Raw genomic sequence first — 23,742 nt, 5'->3', positions numbered from 1 at the left:
ATTTGACAAAGTTTCCAAGTTCTCAAAATTTTGTTTTCTGAGAAATGTTGATTCCCAGTTTTTGTGTGCGTGCAGATCAGCTTGTGAAATGCCCTTCTAATTTGCATTTTCATTCTTTTATGATTTTGCAAGTTCCAGATTTCATAAAGTGGCAAGGTAGCCATGTTTTTACAAATTTGGCTTGTGGAGAGAAAACAGGGAGAGATGACTCAACATCGAAACAGTCACAAGCAGCATTGATCAGATATTGTACACACCACTCCATGCATGTTTTACAGGTGTGGCAGGGTGAAGCCAACTGGGCCCAGAGCAGTTCTTTAACCCCTTCTTTCCAGTCTGAGGTTTGTACACCTCAATCACACCATCTAATGCCTGTTCAGTGGCCAACACAAACTGAGCTCATTCATTTCCAGCTGGACAGTTATCCCTTCAAAAAGCCACCACTACATTTAGCATTAATTAACACCCTCGTCAGCAGTCTCAGCAGAGGCCAATTACCAAACTGAGCCATGAAAACTGAACCGACCTCTCCCTTAGGGGTATTCTCTGCAGGTCTGACTTGAAGCACACTAATAGGTGACAGTGAAGGAGAGTGTTGTATTGACTCTTTCCATAATTTATCTGTTCTGTGGATAGACAAAGGACTTCACCTGACAGAGGTGTCAAGCTGTAACAAAAACTGAAATTAACCTAAACAAACTACGGGGATTAAAGACCAAAAGAAACCCAAGTAAAAAGACTGGAAGGTCAGACAGAAAGAGGCTCTTGGCCTCTGAGGGCCTGAGTTAAATTAATTATGAATCCAGAAGGTCAAGACCATTTGTCCAGCATAGCGTCTAGCATCCAGAGATGTACAATAAACTCAAGCACTTTAGCCAGAGCGAAGGAATGTAAATCAGTCCCCATAACACAGCCTCAGTCTGTGTCTCTGGCTGGATTTTTAAGCAAGGTAGCATCCTAACAGCATGTCCTAGGGGACTTCTTCGTTTCCAAACACCCTTTCCTCCTTTTCCAAACCTTCTGTCTCCTTCATGCTCGCCAGACCAAGAACTGCATCCATTAGCCTCATTGAGCACCAGGCTGCTCCCATCAATTATTGCTACTGCTTAGAATGCCAGCATTTTATAGACTGCAGAGAAATGAATGCATAGGAGGGTATGTTCTATATACAGGAAGGTGCAAGCTCCAAAGGTCTGTGTTTCAGTCTATTCCATCTTCTGTCTGGTCCCCTACTCTGTGTGTGTGTGTGTGTGTGTGTGTGGGGGGGGGTTATAAGCATATGGAACGGGGAAGGCCTCTGATCATGAGTTGCTAGATGACACTTTGGGGTATGTGTATGTTGGAGAGATCTGCAGAGCAATGGGCTCTCTGATCTCCATCACTCACTCCATGTTCAGATGAGGCTGCTTACTCGGAAATCTTCATTTCATCTGATTTGAATTGTTTTTACTTAAGGGATTAGGTCTTCCATGTCCCTTATGTAATTCTCAGGATCCCCCTCCCCACCAGTCATTGTGACTTCACCCTCCCCTACATACCCCACACTTTTCAGAGTAGCAGCCGTGTTAGTCCGTATTCGCAAAAAGAAAAAGGAGTACTTGTGGCACCTTAGAGACTAACCAATTTATTTGAGCATAAGCTTTCGTGAGCTACAGCTCACTTCATCGGATGCATAAAGTGGAAAGTACAGTGAGGAGATTTTATATATACACAGAGACCATGAAAAAAATATATATTGTAAGGAGAGTGATCACTTAAGATGAGCTATTACCAGCAGGAGAGTGGGGTGGGGGGAAAGAAAACCTTTTGAAGTGATAATCAAGGTGGGCCATTTCCAGCACATTTCCAGGAGTTAACAAGAATGTCTGAGGAACAGTGGGGGGGGGGGGAGGGAAGGGGGAGGAGGAATAAACAAGGGGAAATAGTTTCACTTAGTATAATGACTCAACCACTCCCAGTCTCTATTCAAGCCTAAGTTAATTGTATCCAATTTGCAAATTAAATTCCAATTCAGCAGTCTCTCGTTGGAGTCTGTTTTTAACGTTTTTTTTGTTGAAGGATACTCACTTTGAGATCAGAAATCGAGTGACCAGAGAGATTGAAGTGTTCTCCGACTGGTTTATGAATGTTATAATTCTTGACATCTGATTTGTGTCCATTTTTCTTTTACGTAGAGACCCCACACTGCAGCCCTGGGGGCAGGTCTCCTGTTGGGAATCCCCGCAGACCATGGGAGTCTTCTGGAGGCACAGAGATGAAGTGGCTCTCTCCTACACCTCTTTTCTCTCAGCCCCTGCTGCAAACGTGGTGTTGGTAATGGGGAGAGGTAATGGCCCAAATGGTGTATGGTCCCTTAGGAATCCCAGCCAGTGCAAAATGAAGTAACCGCCAAGCCTCTCTAACCTGTATTGCAGCAGTGGCAGAGAATCAGGAAGTAGAATCAGCTCCCCAACAGCCCCTTTGCTGATCCACTAAATTTCCAGTGAATGCTGGTACTAAATCAGCCAAATCATTGCATTCCCTTCTGTCCATCTCAAGAGCCAAGCATGGTGCCTCCAGTCATTGTCCCCCACCCCCACCCCAGTGCCAGCATGGTGAGTGGGAGCCTGGAAATCAGGAACCGAACACCTGCCATACAGAGCTCCCCGGGACAGACCGGCCATGATAAAAACAAATCTTTTATGAAAGCACAAGTAAGGTCCAGCATTAAATCTAATCCTGCAGGACAAGCCAACTCAGAGTCTGCTTTCACACATCAGGGACTGCAATCTTAATAAGAACAAGATACAGTGAAGCTCAGAGCGATGCACAGTAAGAGAGAAAAAGCAGAGAGCCTCTAAGCACTCAAGAGGGCAGTGATTGCTCAAGATACATTCTTTTAAGCATGTTGCAATATGAAATTTTCAAAGGTATTCAGGCATCTAACTATGCAGATATTGATTTCAATGGGAGCTGGGTGCCTAACCTGCCTAGGTGCTTTTGGTAATCCCAGTAGGTGCCTAGACACCTTTGAATATCTGGCCTTCTAGCCCAGTGGTTTTCAAACTGCAGGTCGCGACCCAGTGCTGGGTCACAGAACGTAAGGCACTGGGTCATGGCGGCTCTGGTCAGCACCGCCGACTGGGCCGTTAAAAGTCCCATCAGCGGTGCTGCTCAGTTAAGGCAGGCTAGTCCCTACTTGTTCAGACACTGTGCTGCGCCCCAGAAGCAGGTCCGGCTCCTAGGCGGGAGAGGCCACGGGGCACTGCGCACTGCCCCTGCCCTGAGCACCGGCTCCTGGCCAATGGGAGCTGTGGGGGCGGTGCCCTCAGGCAAGAGCCGTGCAGAGCTGCGTGCGCACTTCTGCCTAAGAGCCAGACCCGCTGCTGGCCACTTCCGGGGCGCAGTGCAGTCCGCAGTGACAGGACAGGCAGGAAGTCTGCCTTAGCACCTCCGCTGTCACTGACTGGGAGCCACCTGAGGTAAGCCTGTGCCCCTACCCCAACCCTGAGTCCCCACAAGCCCGGAGCCCCTTCCTGCACCCCAAACCCCTCATCCTCAGCCCCACCCCACAGCCTGCACCCCCAGCCCAGAGCCCTGACCTCCTCCTGTACCCCAACCCACTGTCCCAGCCCTGAGCCCCCCCAAACCCCTCACCCCTGGCCCCACTCCACAGCCCTCACCCCTGTATCCCAACCCTCTGTTGCAGCCCTGAGCCCCTCCCACACCCGAAACCCCTCATCCCCAGCTCCATTGGGTCATGGACATCAATTTTCTTCAACTGGGTTGCCAGAAAAAAAGTTTGAAAACCACTGCTCTAGCTAGTCAGCCAAGGCAGTGTCCCCTTTCCCTTTACGATACCTTCTCCCTCTCTCATAAAAATTGTGAGACTGAATCAGACCCCAGGTCCACCTCATCTAGTATCCTGGCTCCAACAGTGCCCAGAACTACATGTTTCAGAGGTTGATTTATGCCCTGAAGCAGGAGGGTTTATATCCAAATTTCTGTGCTTATCTGTTTGTTGCTAATCCTTACTGCTGTTCCTTGAGCTGCTCTCAGTATCCACAGAAATAGACCATCTATTTTTCAAATCCCACTAACCTCTTGGGCTCAGTGATGAGGGCTTTGAAGCCCCATTTGCCATTCCCAGCCCTTCCGCTCAGAGACAATTCCTTTAAAGCCAGTGCTGCATTCTGTAGAAGAGAGAGGACTGGAACGAATGAGGAAATTAGGCCTGGATCCACAAAGGGATTTACAAAAACAACAAGGAGTCTTTAAGGTGCCACCACTCTCCTTGTTCTTTTTGTGGATACAGACTAATACAGCTACCCCCTGTTACAAAGGGATTTAGGCATTGCAACACTGACCATTGCAACACCTAACTTTCTGATGCGTAGAAAATCACGGGAACGCCACTGTACTCTACAAAGCCTGAATTAGGTGCTTATCTTTCAATCATGGTGGGGGGCAGGCAGGAGGGGGAGACTTGGGAGTCCCTGAGTCCAGTCCCCCTGCCCTAATCACTTCCATTATTTAGTCACAGTAGAACAGCTGCAACAGGAGAGTTTGAAGGAGCCCCACATCAGAATACTGCATTGCCCCGTGGTTACAGCACTCTCCTCAGAGGTGGGAGATCCCTGTTCAAATCCTTTCTCCCCCTCAGGCAGAGATGGGGGGATTGAACCCAGGTCTTCCACATCCCATGCGAGTGCTCTAAAAGTCATAAGGTAGGCACTGCTGCAGCTGGCTGGATTTTGAATGAGACCCAATTCAAAGGAGGGGTACTCAGGAGCCACCTACTGGATCGGGCTCCACATGCAAGAAAGGCAAGCAAACCTCTCTCTCCCCACAGTTCACAATTTGCTCTGAGGTCTAGGTGGGAGATAGGTATCCAGATTCCTGAGGTGAGGCAGCAGTGTGCATGGTCAGAGACAGAAATTTAAGAGCTGAGGGCACTTTTACCCAGAACATTTGGGCACCTGCAGGGTTTGGTGGGAGATTTGTGGATTGCAGTGGAACTTAAAACTGAGATTTAGGCATCACCCAAGATTTAGGTGCCTAATATGGGGTTCAGGTGCCTAAGTATCTTTGTGGATTTGGATATTAGTATTTACATCCTAACAAGGAGCAAATCCTGCCTGCCAGGCTGCCATGCTTCCTTCTTGCCTCCCTTCTGCAAAGAATGTAGTTCTCTCTGCTTGGATCTTAATTGGCTTCATTTGTGACATGTGAAGCCTCTCCTGGCCAGAGAGAAGTAATTTCATTACTGAAAACACAGCAGAGCTGCTGGGCTTCTCCGTGACCTAACTGAATTAAAGGGATGAGAAGATGAATAGAAGGCTGTTTTCAAAGGAAGAAAATGTCAACTCACAATGAGGATTCAAAGAACAGTGGTAAACCCGAGTCTCGTAAGAAACACAGTTTCTTCACTCTGTCCTTCCACTGCATGAATCATGCCTTCCAGGCCAGATCCTCTGCAGGTATAAATGGCTGTAGCTCCATTCAAATCAATACTGATTTATGCCAGCTGAACATCTGGACCTACATGTTTAACATACCCGTGCTTTTAGCTCCCAACATCATCTTTTTGCAGAAGAATGAGAAGACAGGCTAGATCTGTGTCCCCTCCACATCTCACATTGAGAAAGGAAATGAGATGGCACCTTTAGAAAACCTTCATCTCTTCTTCAATTATATTCCAAAGACACCAGAGAAATGTTTACAGACCAACCCCAAAATCCAGTCTACACCCACGTACCTTCAGCAGTTAGCAATGCAGAAATGTTGGAGTAAATGTATGGCCTCACTTGCAGAGCTGATGAGCACCTGCAGGTCCTGTTGATTTCAAACTGGAGGTCTAAGTGCTCAGCCCTTCAGAAAGTCATGCCCCGCGAAGCACAAAGAAGAGGACTGATAGCACTGACTTGAGCCAGGCACAGTGTGGGCAGATGCTGCGTATACTTCCCTTGCATAACACACCTCAGTCGCAAACTCAACCACCCCTGATCCCGCAGGCCCGAAGCCCTTCTGGGCAGAGAGACAGGCAATTGTGTGGAATGACGACAGACTCCTTGGTGATTTTGTGCTGTGCACAAATGGGGAGCAGGTTGAGACACCGTTATCACATTTTGCTTAGGATGCCAGCCAGGGTTTGGAAAAAGAACTATGTATTTTCCTTATGTTCTGTTTCTTTCACAAAGGTGCTAGTTTTTTCAGTGTTTAAAAACTAAAGTCAGCTGCTGATGTTTCCAAGTGCTAGAGCAAGTGCTTCCTTGCCCTCCTTCCACATACCTGCTCTGCAGGCTGCAAATTAACCCCTCTGCGCACTTTAACCAACATCCTAACGTGTGAGCCCCACCAGAGTCCACTGGCACTTAGGGCCCACTTCATTCCTGAGGCCAATGAGGGTGGCTTCCTGTGTTTCCAGGCACTTGGTTGGATTTCTAGGTAGAATACGTTGTAATAAGTTACAGGTATTTGTGGTTTTCCTTGCTTGATTGCTTGCATACTACCCATCCACCAGTGACATGTGAAGCCTCTCCTAGCCGGGAGGAGTAAACTCATTGTATCGGTAGTCATAATCTTAGCCCTTTTTGTCCAAGAGAGAAAGCATTTGTACTAGGGGGAGGAAATGATTTCTCAAGGTCCCGTTATTTTCCTACCCTCACACTCAAAGCTGATACATTACGGTGACCTTTCCACTAGTTGATTCAGACTAAATGTGACTCTGAAGTCTATCAATTTCCAGAGCAGGTAGGTCAGAAGGGGTCACTAAAGAACAGTGCAATATGATCTTTCTACCTTTGAGCTAATTGCAAGGCCAGTGCTTCCAGTCAAGATGGGCAAAGGTCCCAAAATATGTGATCTGGGATATTGCAAGTTAGGGAAAAGAAAGAGCATTAAGAAGGCAGAGATACACTGAAAAATTGTGTAAATGAAGGAAATCTTCCGCAGGGAAGGAGCTGAGAGTCACTATGTCCAAATACTACAGCACGATAAGATGTAGCACAGATAATCTGAGTCCCCTCTGCAGGGAGACCATAACTTGCAAGGCCTGGATCATTGGTATGCTGATTATCCTATATAAAGTATCTGAGAGGCTCAGAATGCTTTGTGACTCACCAACAGGGAAGCAGCCCACTCCAAAAGTAATGTTGTCCATCGCAATGTCAGCTTGGGAATTCCAACCCCAGGTTGCTAAAAGCTGCAGGTGAAACCTTTGGAACAAGAGAAAGCTTTTAGAGACAGAGAATGAGAGAGAGAAACAAACTCCCAAAACAGCCACCCCATAATGATAACATTGAGTCAGAGTATTTCTTCAGGAGAATGCAACAGTTCATGGGATGCTAAGCAGTATGCAACCTACAGACCAAGAGTGAGAGAGAGAGGGGTGAGGGAAGGGGACCAGTAAACTGCCCCATTTCAGTCACCACAAGACAAAAGGAAAATATCCATGCACAAAAGGCAAAAATTAAACCCAAAACCCCACTGATTTCCCCAGTATTTACAAAACAAGAGACAAACCCTGGGCCAGATCCTCAGATGGTGTAAATGAGGTTTGACAAAGTTCTTCCTCTGCCTTGGGGGTCCTGTGCTTATTGGCAGATTTGCTCGCCTCAGAGGTTCACGGCAGCCTTCAGTTTGGCCACTTTCGTGGCTCAAATCTGCCGTTCACTCAGTTAGCCTCCTCACGGGCCAGCATGGGGAAAAGGAAGAATAATCCCTGCAGTCTCTGCTGATCCACCTAGTGGATCGGGGAACAGGCCAGAGACCTTCCCCTCTGGTGGAACCCAGAGTCCAGGTCAGCTCCTCCGGTATCAAATAGGGAGTTGGGGGAATGGAGGGAACCTGGGTCCACCCTCTACTCCGGGTTCCAGCCCAGGGCCCTGTGGATTGCAGCTGTCTACAGTGGCTCCTGTAACAGCTGTGTGACAGCTACAACTCCCTGGGCTACTTCCCCATGGCCTCCTCCCAACACCTTCCTTTATTGTCACCACAGGACCCTCCTCCTGATGTCTGATAACACTTGTGCTTCTCAGTCTTCCAATAGCACGCCTTCTCACTCTCAGCTTCTTGCGCCTCTTGCTCCCAGCTCCTTGCACATGCATTACAAACTGAAGTGAGCTCCTTTTAAAGCCAGGCGCCCTGATTAGCCTGCCTTAATTGATTCTAGCAGCTTCTTGATTGGCTGCAGGTGTTCTAATCAGCCTGTCTGCCTTAATTGTTTCCAGAAAGTTCCTGGTTGTTCTGGAACCTTCCCTGTTACCTTATCTAGGGAAAAGGGACCTACTTAACCTGGGACTAATATAGCTGCCTTCTTCACTCTCCTGTAGCCATCTGGCCTGACCCTGTCACAGAGGTTAATCAAAAGAGCTACACCAATGTACACCAGATGAGGGACTGGCTCCTGAGAAGTTTAGCAGTAGCTCCCCAGCATGTTCACTTAGCTGGTGTCTTGCCCTTCTTAGGTTTGCTCAGCAGGAGTCATACGTTAACTAGCTTAGCTAGGCGGGTGCCAGGAAGACAATGTGTGCATGAAGACATCACGTCACACACTCTGAATTCAGTAGAGGGAAAAATATGCTGTGGGGTCCCTTCCTAATGGATGAAGCTGAACTGTTTTTGATTTACCATCATAAATAAATAGATGTCTGACATCTAAATACGTTTGGATCTCATTTAAAACACATGGGGAGAACCTCAGTTACTGCCACTGGTGAAACTCCATCATGATTTATGGGAGATGGAGCACTGACATGCAGAGTATGCTGTTTAAATATATTCACTGTACAGTTTGGGAACAGTCTTGTTCTAAATGAGAGGCAATTGAAATACATATACCTGCCAAACATTGGCCCAGATCACAGATGCTGTAATGTGGTGTAGCTCCACTGAAATCCTTAGGTCTACCCTGCTTTATACTAGTTGAGGAGCTGGTCCATTATGTTTAAGTGAAAAAATTCACAACTACAGGAGCTGGACCCATACAGGAAGAACATTTGCTGGTTCAGCATCAGTGTACTATAAATTCAGGGCCCTGTCAAATTTCACAGCCCTGGAGCCAGAGAATCAGCAGAGGAATTTGCCATTTGAGCCAGTTGCTGCAGAAACCCTCCTTGTAAACACACTGTTCCTGCTTACTAGGGCAGTTTTGCTGACTACTGCAATCAAAGACTTTTTGGGCTCCTTGCCTGCCTCTCTTGTTTTCTGCCTAGCCATCTCTCCCCACAAAACGGGGATTTCTATCTGGTTTTAGTGGGTGTGCAGCGTAGTTACGAGAACCAGAAGGAGTTTTATAGATAGTGAAGCTTCTGATCAAGACATTGAGCACTGAACCTTCTAGGCTGTCATTCTCCTCTCCCCATTCAAGGTAAGAAATAATCAGCTAGGAAGCTGAACTTGCCAAGAACTACTTACATGCTCCACATAGCCTGCCCTCAACTACCTAGTACTCCTTCCTTCTGGCCTCCACCAGCTTCTGCCTTTTTACTTGCTTTCACTCCTCACAGGCTTGATTATCTGGGTCTAAGTTCACACTGCTCCTTCCTGTTTCCTGTCTTCTCCTATTCTACCCATGCCCATGGCTATTCCCCCTCCTGGGAGCCAGGAACTCTACCCAACAGCAGAAGGAGGAGTTTAGAGGTCTCCCTGAAGAAGACAGAAGGGGCATGGCACTTTGGCCCAGAATTCCACAGCAAGGACCCTTTGAAACACAACAATACTGGATCCTGCATTAAAGTGGAAAGATGGCAGCAGCCAGAAATGCATCAAAAAGCAATTCAAAGACAGAGATTTCTATTTAATTACAATGAACAACACTACCTATCATGTTGTTATAGATGGGGCTGGTAGCACCACTTATTATTAAGGTTGCCTGACACTTCCCATTATAAGCCCCTGCTTTTAGTTGTTTATAACTTTACCAATTTTTAGCCACTTGGGCTGAAATTTTCCACGCAGGGTGTCTGCCTCAGGCTGATCATTGATCATTATTATTTTTGATATCATTATTATTAAACTTCAGCCAAAACGGCTCCACCATTTCTGAGAATGAGGCTGAGGAAAAATACATTGCCTTGCCCATGTTAAAAAGTTCTGAAGACACTCTCCAGAACCCCCATGCTTTGGAGCAAGGACGTGAAATTTGGCAGGAGAGTGGCCTTTGTATCAAGGATTTGCCTTTTGCCATCCCTGTGAAAATCTGCTCAAATTTGGCCAAGTTATAAGGTTTCAAAAACTGCAATTTGCATGTGGTCAGTAGAAACTTCTTAGAGTTTAACAGCAAAAATCTCCAAAGATTTCATCTATATTTGGCATGCAACAGCCCGTGGATGAGCAGGCTGTTCCCTGTAATTGCTACTATGAGCTTCTATGGGTTGAGCCAGGTCCAGGCACCTCAGCTAACAGCAGGAGTCTGTCTTTCCTCTGCTATACATGCAAATAAGAGGATGGATGAGGAAATGGCCTGATTCAAATGCAGGGGGGACAACATACAGATCTGTGGGGTGAAGGGAGTAGATTGGGATATGGAACTTGGGGTGGGTGAGACTGGGGCTGGAGGCTGACATGGAGGGAGAGGGAAACTGGGAGTTGGGATGTAGGAGAAACGAGGACAGGGCGGGCAAGGAGACTAGGACTGAAAGCCAGGAAGGGAAACTGGGGGTTCAGAGTGGATTAGAAGCCAGTGAGAGAGGACTGAGATCGACCAAGGAGCTGGGGGTGGGAGACTGGGGCTGGTTGGACAGTGAGAGTTAGACTGAGAACTAGTGGGGCAGGGAAGTGAGGTGTGGGAGGGGAAGTAGATCTGTCTGTGAATTGCTTTTTGATGCATTTTTGGCTGCTGCCATCTTTCCACTTTAATGCAGGATCCAGTATTGTTGTGCCTCAAAGGATCCTTGCTGTGGAATTCTGTAACAGTCTTCAAGTACGTAAAAGGTTGTTACAAGCAGGAGAGAGAAAAATCATTTTTCTTAACCTCTGAGGATAGGACAAGAAGCAATGGCCTTAAATTGCAGCAAGGGAGGTTTAGGTTGGACATTAGAAAAAACTTCCTAGCTGTCAGGGTGGTTAAGCACTGGAATAAATTGCCTAGGGAGATTGTGGAATCTCCATCAATGGGGATTTTTAGGAGCAGGTTGGACAAACACCTGTCAGGGATGGTCTAGATAATGCTTAGTCCTGCTTTGAGTGCAGGGGACTGGACTAGATGACCTCTCAAGGTCCCTTCCAGTCCTATGATTCTAAGAACCTAGCATGTAGTGGGAGAACTGGGCCTAGTTGAGGAAAGAGAGTGGGATAAGGAGCCAGGGGAACACTGATATTGGAGGATGAGACTGGGAGAGAAACCTGAGGAGTGGAAGTGAAGAGAATGGAACTGGGATGAGGAGCCAAGAGTATGGGAGAAAAAGGAATGGGACAGGGACAGATTGTAGGGGATGGGGCAGAAGGAGTCAGGCTTGGGGGGGGAACAGGCAAAAAGGTCATTGTCCACTACAGCACATTCCCCTCCAGAGCCTGGAATGGAACCTAAGATTCCTGAGTCTTACCATAGCTCTGTTGTCAGCAAATATATTTGAAACCCACTAGTAACATGTCCCATCCCCTCCTAGTGTGGTCCACACAGAGGATGACAACCTACTAACTGTTTTCAGTTATTCCCTTAGTTTAAGTAGCAGAGGTCTGTGCAGTGGATATAAAGGTTCCAACCTTGCTGATGACCCTTGTGGATGTCAATATGATGCCACATGATGGAATATCTGTTTTTTCAGTTTGCTTTTTTAAAAACCTAGTAATTACACACGAGATACTATCTTAAACAACACTAACAAGGTTGCAAAGTCAAATACTCAAAATTAAGGAAAAGACAGAATTAACGCATTGCCTGGGCAACCTTAATTTGGCCCCCTTTTGTGTTACAAACACTCTAATTACATGCTTACATACTATAATTTCCACAGGATCCCTGCCTTATCTGTGCACAGGATGGACTGTATACTGGGGATGAATCAAGGTTGTGTAGTAAAGGAGGCCATTGTCTGTAGGACACCTGATGTCTTTGTTGGAAGGGGTGTAGTGAATGAAGCAAGGAATTGCAGGAAGAGAAAGGATGATCTCATGGGTAAGGCAGTTGAATACTGCTCTGGAGAACTGGATTCTATCCCTGCCTATGCCACAGGCTTCCCTATGTGATGTTGGGCAAGTCACTTGAACCAAACTTTTCACATATGGTCAATAATTGTGTGGTCCTCATCTGGGTTATTGACTTGATATACCCACAGTCTGATTTGCAGAAGTGCTGAGCACTAATAATTGCAAATGAAGTCCTTGGGAGCTGTGCTTTTAATATCTAAAGTGCTTTAATAATGCCATGTACTTGAAAAACCAGGCCATGGGCATCTCAGATTTGGCACTGAAAATTAGTGGATAATTTTGACCTTAATCTCTCTGTGCCTTGTCTGTGAAATGGGGATAATACCATCCCCTCACCTCACAGGGTGTTGTGAAAATAAATTAATGTTTGTGAAGCCCTCAGATACTACAGTGATGAGTGCCACAGAAATGCATAAGTTAGTTAATAATTCTGTCTTCAGAGCAGGGTTGGACGGGTGTGCAGTAAATAAAGTCTGGCACCACAAATTGAACAATGAGAATAAAACAACATATTGAATAGCTGCTCATTAAGTGAGCACCATCCATCCTGTGCACTAAATGAGGCAGGGGTACTGTGGAAAAATAGCATGTAACCATGTTATTAAAGACTATTTAATATTATTTGCAGGAGTGGGTAGGTGAAATTCTGTGGCCTGCGTTGTGCAGGAGGTCAGACTAGATGATCATAATGGTCCCTTCTGACCTTAGTATCTATGAATCTATATCATAATGCATACTCACAAGGGGGCCAAATTAAGTTTGCACAGGCAACCTTAACTGTGGCATTTCTTAACTTTTGAGTTCTTGACTTTGCAATCTTAATAACGTTAGTTTAAGGAGGTTTTTTGTGTGTAATATTATGTATCATTCCATATCTCCCTCATTTTCTGAGCATTTTCCCATTTATCTCCCCCAGAGTGTCCATTTTGTTTCAAAATTCAGCACTGCCATGATGCAGAAACCAAGGACCCTGGGCACAGAAGTTAGGATCTGCTTGTTGCAGAATGCACACTGTCTTAACTATATCTGGACAGCCCTTGGAATTCCTTTCCGGGATTCCAAACAATTAGTGCCAAGTAGGAGTTCCTTGCAGGATGTTTCATTCTAAATCAATTCATTGGTTACATTAATAAACTTTTACATGATCAGAACTAAAGAGCTGCAAACTGACAAGGTTCCATACGGCTTCTCAACATCACTCCCAAGCATTAGGCATATTGCCAGCATGAGGATCCACCCTATATTTAAGTATAGGTCGGGACAAAGATGTGCACTATGGTCTAAGGGTTGGAAAACCTGAGACTCCTATATTAAAAACTAGAGATGGGGTTGAACAAAAATCCTGGATCTGAATTTTACTGGAGTTTGGATCATTTGTAAACTTTGTAACTGGTCTGTATTTCAAGCTGAGCCAAACCCCTAGATACTTGAACTCTGGGAAGGTTTGGATCTGGATCCTTGCGCCCATCTCTGTTACATGGAGTCCCCTTTTTTCTTGACAATGATGTTTCAAAGTCGTTAGTTGTTGTAAATATTAAATGGGATATTTCCTTTCATTGTACTGTTTAATAATTAAAATGGAAACTAATTTTTTTTGTCAGAAATGTCATTTGGGTGAGGCTCTGCTGAGGAAGACTCAAAAACAGAAGAGTGAAATTTAAAACCTCTCTCTCTGCACAAAACAATAAGCTGCCAATATATTCCTCCTGGTCTGAAATTGACTGACGCTGAGAGGGGGATGAGGAAAGTCTGATTAAAAAAAAACACTTGGTTTGAGATTTTATAGACTTTAAAACTTGACTCCATAGAACAACAAATAAACATTAGCCCCATCTGTACAAAGGGTGAACACGAACATACACAAGCAGTATTGTGCATGCCTGTCTTAGACACTTGATGTTTCCAATCCACATGCACACAGTGATGCTGCACACAAGCATCCATGCGCATGCAAATCACTGACACGTGCATGCCGCCCATTGAGTGTTGTGCTGAGCTAAGTTGGGGGGTGTGCATTAGTAGATGTGCATGTGTGTGGTCTTTTGAAAATCTGGGTATTTTTCATTTTAGAAAACAGACCTTTCCTTAACATATTAATTTTGCATCCATTCTCAGTTAATCTCAAACAGCAACGGACACACAAAAGTCCATTCAAGCAGTTAGAAAGATGGGGGTAATTTGAATGATGCGCTGAATCCACAGAACAGATAGAGATGAATTATGTCCTAATGATCTAATGATATTTATTCACATACCTACGTGACTGATTCAGCCATTCACAATCCAGAATTTATTAATAGCATTTTATGGATCACTTTGTTCACCACACCCTCAGTCAAAATCCTACCTTTTCCCGACACTTTGCGTGTCATAAGAACTAACTGTAAAGTTAACACAGTGTTCCATAATGCAGCCTAGCTAATGTAGCCAACGCAAAACAACATTTCAGCTTGAACAGACAGTAAATCTAGGCCCTGATCCAAAGCTCACTGAAATCACCGGGAAGAATCCCGCTGACTGCAATAGGCATTTGATCAGGCCCCTCCTTATTTTATTCATTGCCCCTCTTTGGTATTATAAAAGGACCAGGGGCAGTTCTATATGTCACCATGAGGTGGCAATAGGAATGTCTGTATCCAGGAGAGCAATGATTTAAGAGGATGTATTCCAACAACCATACCTACAAAACCCCAGTATATGTGACTGTAGGGGAGGCACTGGAAGAAGTCAAGAATGCAAACCATGTTCCACAACAGTCCAGCAAACAAATTTGTTAACCAATGGCATTCTTACTTGTTCTGGAGCACTGGCATTTGCAGTGTAATGAGAAACCAGCGGTCGCTCCAGCTCCCTGTTCTTTCCCACACCAGAGGGGAGATACTGACTCCACCTGTCTCTTCCTGGACAGAGAACGAGATGGTGCCATTGTAACTGCCAAAAATATGCACTGAAAATTGGATCTGGAATAAAATAAGAGGAAAATAATGGCATCCTGTGGTGAAAGGAGGGTGGCAAGTGAAAGGATGGATTGTCTTTAATAACCATGCAAACCAGCCTTTAAAATGGGAATCTTTACAGTTCATGTCATCTTCTGGCCTTGGCCCCTCTCCAGGATGGGTTCCAGACTGTTGTGTTTGGATCCAGCTGCTGAATCCCATGTGCTTCTAAGCCCTGCTGGGTCTGGGCAGCGACTGATCACTGTTTCTAGCTCTGAGTCTCTCAAGCGCACTCCCAGATGCAGTCCCCATATCTGACACTCTTCAAGGGCAATGGGACCCCACAGTCTGGCTGCCTGGAGCCCAGAACTAGTGCCCCAGCCTTCCCAAGCTCCCCGTTGCTTGGAGATGTTCTCTCAGACACTACCTCACTATGGGAGCTCTGGTTTCCCAATTACACCCCTCAGGGACAACATGGCAGTAAGATAAGGAAACAGGCTTAACAAAAGAATTTCTTAACCACAGACACTTTTATTCTTAAACAGAACTAGGACTACAGATCTTAGGAAAACTAACTCCCAAATGTATTCTCCCTGAATGTGCTGACCACCACAGTGAGTGCTAGGCTGGGTCTCAGTCCTTAGTCCAGATAGCTCCCCAGGCCTGCAGTGATGGAATGCCCCCACTCAAGAAGCAGCTCCCTTAAGTAAATTCTCTCCTCTTTAGTCATGTGGTTAGGCCAGGCAACTGCAGCTCTTCCAGTCATGTGCTTAGACTGGACGACCCCAACCCCCTCCTCAGAGACAGGTTTCTGCTAGAGTCAATTCAAAGTCAATGGCCCCTGTAGGCAACAAACCTATGGTTTCACTAGGGAAGATTGATTCAGAATTGATAGCCCTTGATGGCTTTCTCCTTGCTAGTCTCTTGAGGCGTCCCAACTCCCTGGCATAAGCACCCAGTATCGAGAATAGACTGTTCTTAAGAACATAAGAACGGCCATAGTGGGTCAGACCAAAGCTCAGTATCCTGTCTTCCGACAGTGGCCAATTCCAGGTGCTTCAGAGGAAATTAACAGAACAGGTAATCATCAAATGATTGTCAGGATTTGACTGGTTTTCAACACCATCTGGATGTCTTAACCCAAGATGGAGGTTACAATGCAAAGTTAAGGTTACAAGGAAGATTACAATAAAAAATGGCGCTCCCAAAACAATATGAGTTTACAGTTTGACAAAGACATACCCCCAGTCTCTCCCCCATCATTGAAGGGGAATGGAGAAGGGGTACTCAAGGAACCTTCTCACATCTCCTCACAAGATAGAGGATCTGCTATTGTGTTTGCATCCCCTTTGACATGAACCACCTCCATATCATAATCATGGATGCCAGACTCTATTTTAGCAATTTGGCATTAAAGCCCGTCCCTTGGGAAACATGGTCCTTCCAAGTCTCATTAAAGATACTATATATGTCAAGGCAAATTCCTTCATCCCATATGTTCATACAGTAAATATCTCAATAACCAAACCAACATATAGTATTCATCCAACATCACAGAGCAGTTCCAAATCTGTCACATATCTCTTCCCCTTTCAGAGCACACCGGATGGATATACAGATGGAGTTCACACACACCCGCATTGCCCCAGAACTTCTGGGTTTGAAGCTGAGACTTGAACCTGCCACTTCCTCCTCCTCCTAGTCTGCTAGGGAGTGGGTGCTACTTCCTTCCTTAATGTGCCACCCACCAAAGATATATGCTGGGGTTTCTCTCCCACTGGAATGATGTACGAAGCACCCCTTGAAAGGCTGGGTGGTCAAGAGAGACCTAGCCCCCTGTGAAGCTGGTCTTAACCGAGCACTAACTCCTGAGCTCTGGTTACCCCATGTCCAGTGGGGAAGGGATTCAGGGCTCACCTGCTCTGGCATTCCTTCTCAGGATCTTGATTTCCACCTGTGGGCTGCGTGTATATGAAGAAACCATTTCTAAGGTAAAGGGAGGCAGGGAACTTGTCTCCATGGCCACTGAATCTGACCTCTTTGTGTCTGCACTTGATCCCGCCGGGCTCACTCCACCTGTAGGGAACTGAGCAGCCTTCCTCCCTTCTCCCAACACAGGTTCATTTGTGTTCTCACAGACACTCACCTCTTCTGTGAGTGATCAAAGTCGCTTGTTCACCATGTAGCACAACTGAACTCTGGCTCAAACTTTCAACATAATTTTCCCTAAAATATCAGATGGAATATCTTCTAATACTCCCTACCACCAGCAACCCTTAGTGCTCCTGGGTATTTACAAGGATCTGTCCTACAGGTGGACAAATGGTTTTACTCTTGGAACTTGTAGCCACATCTGACTGCCTTCCAACACCTGATGAGATTTCAGCACATGGGGCTTCACAGCGGTGTGGGCCGTGCTGGTGTCCCTCCATCCCTGGAATGTCACTGCATTAACTTCGGCCTTCACCCCCCATTAGGAATCTGGTGTTTCTGTTCCCATGAATGAGGGTACAACGAGACATGCGTTCTAATGCCTGAGACGTGAGCTCAGCCACATGTACACTATATGCCCCAAATGAGCTAGCTGTGTTACTCACTCCCTCCAATGGCCAAGTAGCAGATCCCCCACTCAGGCTGGATGATCTGTATTTTAGCCAGCCATGATGCATTGCCAGGCCCCTGGCATCTGAGCCCTGAGCAGTTTGCCTTGTTTTCTGACAATCAAAACACTGCAGATCTCTGAGATCTCTCTTTGGAGGTTGGGGATGCCATTTGACTGTGGTGGGATGCACCTGCCTGCCCATGCTTCGGGGTCTGATGGTTGGCTAGATGGGTTGTGTGGTCAGCCACTCTAATTTCCAATGTTCCCAGGCTGTTTGGCATACAGAGAGATAGGGAAGGTAGCCATCATACAGGAACAGGGACCTGTAAACTGCGGATTAGCTCCACAAGGATGCTAAAACTGAACAATATACCTGGTAGTCTCCACTGGCAAGACTGGCTGGCAGGCTGGCACTGTAAGCCCTGGCAACATCACCTGTCTGATTGCTGTCTGCTCGCAAGTACAGGAAGTGCCCTGTGAGCAGAACAATGAATTAGAAAAAAAATGGCGTCAGTTCATCCGGACAACAAGAAATCTTCGTTGATGGATGTTCGCGTACTGGATACCCACTGCCTGCTGATTAGAGAGGAAGCTTGTTTAAAAAAAAGTCTGGCGTTTTTCTTTTTCATGCATTTGTAAAATAATTTCACATCATTGTGCTGAAAGCTCTGTGACAGAAAGGCATGATAGAAGCCACATTAGGGGCATGGATCTCTCACGGAGGTAGTAAACTTAGATACATTGGTGCCCTGAAAACCTATGGAAAAATGGATTTTAGCAGCATGGGAGCTGAAATCGCAAGACCTTCATTGGACCATCAGCGAGTGCACCTCCTACACCTTTCCATACAATGGCTTGTGGGCACAAGAACTGGAATTCACAGTGAGCTCCCCCACAACCAGTACTCCTACCACATTCTCTCCAGTGATTCTTGCTGGGAGCGGCTTGGACTGAACTACCTGTTTCTGGTCCCTTGTCCCCAGAAAGGAAGGTCTAGCTAGGTTCTTAGGAGAAAGAAAAGGACTAAGAGAGAGAGGAGCAATGAAGCTGCAATCCTAGGGCCTATGTTACAAAAGAATTGTGCTAACTCATGGTTCTAAGCCACAGCTAGGGCAGTGTTATCACAAGCATTTTCTATCCATGCAAGCAAGAGAAAAAACATGCTATACCATGAACACCCCTAATCTTGGCAGAGAACCTTGAACCAGGATGGGTTTTTTTGTAGCTGACCTTTGCTAGTTTTTAGCCCTAGTTCACAGAGGCTCTAGCCTCCCTGTGTGTTCCTTCCAAGCTGACTGATGTTCTTTTGGATCTTTTTAATATAGGTCTTTGAACCAGGACTGAAACCACACTGGGCTCAGTTTAAACACAGTCCTAGCTAATGCTGATGAACGCAAAGGTGATTTGGTGAGGTGGGCCAAAGAATTTTAAAACCATTTCCATAAAACATGTTTGAGACTAGCGAGAGAGAGTACGCCATGAGGAACATACCTCTGGTGGCTAGCAAGGCAGATCCCATGAATGGAGCTTCTTGTGTCATTTCTTCAAAGCCCCTGATGGACCAGGAAGGAGATGCAGTGTCATTCAATATCCAGCCACAGGGACCCTGCTCAAAAGAACAGTGTGCTCCTGCTGGGAGACTGTCTGTTGGAAAGGATTAGAAAAAATGGGGGTATTTCACACAGATCTGATTAGGGAGCAAAAGAGCAAGAAAACTGTAAAGTCACCAAGGTCACTTTCACTATGTTTCTCTAGGGAGCTACAAAGGTAATATCCTATAGTCTTCTACCAAGAGAGAAGGTGGGTGAAGTAATATCTTGTATTGGATCAACTTCTGTTGGTGAAAGAGACAAGCTTTTGAGATTACACAGAGCTCTTCTTCAGGTCAACGCTGCATATTAGTCTTCTACCAAGAAATGGCCAAATGGCTTATTAGTTTATTTTCATGTATAATAGTCACCCACCAAAAAGTCAATACTCATCACTTAGTAGTATGAGAGATACTGCTGTTATTTCTTATTCTAAGTGCAGTGGAAAACTCTGGTTCCCGAGAACCCACCATGTGGTAACTGTTTGGTGACTGCTTTATGGGATACCAACAGATATCCCAGGGGTCCCCATGTCATTTGTAAAGGTGGTAGAATGGCTGATTATAGTAACTGTGAGTAAATTTAGAACAAATAAAATGACACGTCCTCAGATGGCATATAGTCAGCCTATGGAATTCTCTGCCATGGTGCATGAGTAAATCACTGTATCTGCATTTTTGAAAGGATAGTTTTCTGACCAATAACATTTGCGGTGATTCTAAGGATGGTCAGTGCTTCCATCCGATCGGGATAGGGTCTGGAAGGGATTTCTCCCCCAGTGAGACAGGTATAAAAAGAAGAGCTTTTGTCTTCCTCTGAAATAGCAGGAACTGCGCCAGGAAGGATACCAGACTTGGTAGGCTAGTGGTTTGATCCTGTATAGAAAATCCTATATTCCTCACCCCAGGAGTGCGTTCCGTATGGATATCCCAAGTCCAGGTACCCAGTTAAACTAGATAGATAAAATATCTAAGTAATCTCTATATGTAATCAATTTAATTAATCTATTTCACTTTCTAAATTATTATTCTTCCTGATTGGCTGAATAGGTAGAAAAGAGTTTTTTAACAATATCAGTCTGGTTTGTAGCTTTGGGTATGCATTTTTGATTAAAATTGTTTTTATATGCACCTGGTGTGTGGGATAGGTGTATTTTATTATATAAATCAATACATACATACATACATACAGTGAGTGGTTAGGTTAATCCCAGGTGTCTACTTCTAATGGTATCTCAAGGGATATATTTCTTGACTAGTTATATCCTACTAGTAGTTGGTAGATGGTATAGTGACCCACAGAAATTTGTGGAGAAATACATCCTAATTCTGACTATAGATTGGGTGGAACGCCCTTTTTTAAGTGCTCACTGAGCCGTCTTGGCCGTTTGGCTTTGGGGTGGGGGTGGGGGAGTTTTACTGATGCAATTGGGATGACAAATGATACCTCTAGGGGAATTCTGCCTCCCAAAATTAAAAATTCTGTGCACAATAATTTAAAATTCTGCATATTTTATTTGTCAAAATAACACAATATAATCACGCTCCTGCTGTCAGCCGCGAGCCCCAGCCACCCAGGGCTGACAGCGGAAGCCCCACTTGAATGTAACAGGTGTGGGTGGGAGTGCTGGGGGAAAATCACAAATTCTCTGTGAAAAAATAAAATTCTGTGGGGAAGACTAATTCTGTGCAAATTCCACATTGTGCCATGGCATAGAATTCCAGCAGGACTAAAATGAGGAATGACTGAAGGAACCCATTAAGGGAGCAAGTTTCTTTCTCACCACATATGGCCTCTTCATCCTCTTTGGTAGGGCAATCACTGTGAAAATCACAGACCTGCAGGTGGCTGACACAGCCCCCACGTGGGCACGGGAAAGTGGAGCCCTTGTTGGATGTGGAAAGATTCTTGCTTTCTTTTTCTAAAGGGTACAAAGCAAGAAGACCAGAGAGAGGAGTCAGCAGAAGGTCTAGAGCAGGGCTTTGGTTTGGATGGTTCCTCAGTCACACTCATGCTCCTTCCCCCTGGCTACATTATAAAGACAATCAGTCCATATAATAAAATAAAATAATAATAAAATAATAATAATAATAATAAATACTCATTTAATTTCAATGTTTGTGCCAGAAAGTCTCTGAGCCTGTAACAAAATGTAGCTGAAAAAGCAATGTGGTTGAGTGAACAATCAGTAGAACTAGCTTGCAAATGAACCAAACCTGCACCACCTTAGTAATAGTACATAAACATCTTACAGCCCACCCTAAACCAAATATTAATCTACAGGCAAAGGGGGGCAGCATTCTAAAGGTGCAGACCCTGCACTGAGAAGGCCCTGCTCCCTATTCTCTCAAGACTGTGTCATGGAACTGTCAGCAGTTCTAGTGAAGTTGTTCCCAGATGTTGCTAAAGATAGTCCCCCGATAGACTCTATATCATTTAAGGCTTTCAAGAAATGTGAGACCTTGAAATGCATTCCCTGGATAATAGATGATCTTTATGGCTAGTAGATTTAGCACTGGTTTCAAAAGATTCCCTTAGGGCACTCGGGTTATCAAATGGACCTGATTTATTGTGTTCTTTCCCAATTCCCTCCCACCATCTCCCCATACTTATTTGTACTTGCATGAAATTCAAAACCACAGCCATGTGTATAAATTATCCTCTCTGGCTTAAATCACTCAAGTTCCCTGCCACAGTGGGGGTTTTATTTTTTGCACACAACACTTTGCACACATAAAACACATAAATGATGCAACAGTCAAGAAGATTATATCCAAAATTTAGATTTTGTTTAAAAAAGCTAAAGTAAATTAAACAGAAAAAACTAATAGGATCAGAACATTTTAAAAAGTCAGTGAAAACAGTATTTTGTTGGATATTTGTAAATTTAAAGCTTTTTCTGCAGTTTGCAAGCCAGAACCAACAGCATGATGCTAGTGCATGAGAACCATAAAATGAAGCTGAATACGGCCCTGATCCTGCGTACTGCTTTGAGCAAATGGACCCCTGCACCTGTAAGGAGCAACACTGAGGTCAGTGAGGCTCTACACAGGTTCAGGGGTCTGTCTGCATGCAGCACTTAGTAGGATCAGGGCCTATAACTACAAGGTGAAACTGCCCAGGCTAGTTTCATTGCCAAGCTGAATGAACTACATGAAGTAAAAAGCAGCATACATGGTGAAAAACAAACTAGATTCTAATTGTTCTTTTTTTAATAATCTGAGACAGAGGTTCTGAACTCCGAAGTGCCAAACAGGTTTCACGTAGACATGACCACCCTCCTTCGCTTTATGACTATATGGTGGAGGGGGTCGGGAAGCAGTAAAAACCTTTTTCTGTCGGAACATAGGGTCACAGTGTGGAAAAGATTGGGAAGTACTGCTCTCATGTATTAGTGACACAGGTAGAGGTTTTTAATCTCAACAATGGCCCTTTAAGTAAAGAAAAAAAAATCAAACCTTTATAAACAACATAGACAATTTTTTAGAACGATTCATGTGTGCTTCTAGGGCAGCGGTGGGCAAACTTTTTGGCCTGAGGGCCACTTCGGGGTTCCAAAAATATATGGAGGGCTGAGTAGGGAAGGCTGTGCCTCCCCAAACAGCCTGGCCCCCACCCCCATTCACCCCCTCCTACTTCTCGCCCCCGACTGCCCCCCTCAGAACCTCCGATCCATTCAAACCCCCCTGCTCCTTGTCCCCTGACTGCCCCCTCCTGGGACCCCCCCACCCCTAACTGTCACCCCAGGACCCCACCCCTATCCAACCCCCCCTCTAAAGCCCCTTTCGGAATGCGGCCCTGTGAACAGGGGTGGAGGACTCAGGAGGAGCAGGGGCAGCCATGCAGCCGGAGAGAAGCGGCGGTTTCCCCTTCAAAACGCCACTTCTCTCCAGCCGGCTGTGCGGCTGCCCTGTGCTGCTCCTCCCGAGTCCTCCAGCCGGCGTTCGCCGTGCTCCTGCCACCCGTACCTCCCGCCTGCTCCCCTGAGGCTGCAGATGAGTCTCCCACCCTGCTCTCCCCTGCCCCCACAGTGCAGCCCCCCCCTCCATGGGAGGTGCGCCAGTGCTGAGCTGCCTGAGTGCCAGGCCCTGGGGCCCCCTGTTGTTGGGAGGCCCTGTGCCAGGGCACCCTGTGTTTACTGGTAAATCCGCCCCTGAGCTGCGCCGCCTGGCCGGAGCCAGCCACGACACCCAGAGTGCTGCCCAGCGGGAACTTGCAGCCCCACCGCCCAGAGTGCTGGTGGCACGGTGAGCTGAGGCTGCAGGCAAGGGGGGACAGCAGGGGAGGGGCCGGGGGCTAGCCTCCCTGGCCGGGAGCTCAAGGGCCGGGCAGGATGGTCCCACGGGCGAGCTAAACCCCCCCCCCCCGATGAGCAGCATTAGCTATGTTGGCGAGAGAGCCTCTCCTGCCAACATAGTGCTGTCCACACCAGCACTTTTGTCGGTAAAACTTATGTCCGTCAGGGGTGTGAAAAAAAAAACTTTTG

The 23,742-nt window shown here is 45.9% G+C and overlaps 1 protein-coding gene across 1 annotated transcript in view; it reads right to left on the bottom strand.

Moving 5' to 3' along the window:
- The window catches only part of LTK (leukocyte receptor tyrosine kinase), a 167,214-nt gene that overhangs the window by 58,080 nt on the left and 85,392 nt on the right, over positions 1-23,742 (bottom strand). Inside the window, exons 6-10 of the mRNA XM_074956685.1 lie at positions 21,040-21,177; positions 19,159-19,311; positions 18,041-18,141; positions 14,923-15,089; positions 7,102-7,196 (exon numbers count right to left, since the gene is read on the bottom strand). Of these exons, the coding sequence (XP_074812786.1) occupies positions 7,102-7,196; positions 14,923-15,089; positions 18,041-18,141; positions 19,159-19,311; positions 21,040-21,177 (654 nt within the window). The remainder of the gene's footprint in view (positions 1-7,101; positions 7,197-14,922; positions 15,090-18,040; positions 18,142-19,158; positions 19,312-21,039; positions 21,178-23,742) is intronic.

The sequence above is a fragment of the Natator depressus genome, chromosome 6 (assembly GCF_965152275.1).
Source record: "Natator depressus isolate rNatDep1 chromosome 6, rNatDep2.hap1, whole genome shotgun sequence".
Lineage (NCBI taxonomy): Eukaryota > Metazoa > Chordata > Testudines > Cheloniidae > Natator > Natator depressus.
The sequence above is the reverse complement of the archived record's forward strand: the minus strand, read 5'-3'. Positions and strand labels throughout refer to the sequence as shown.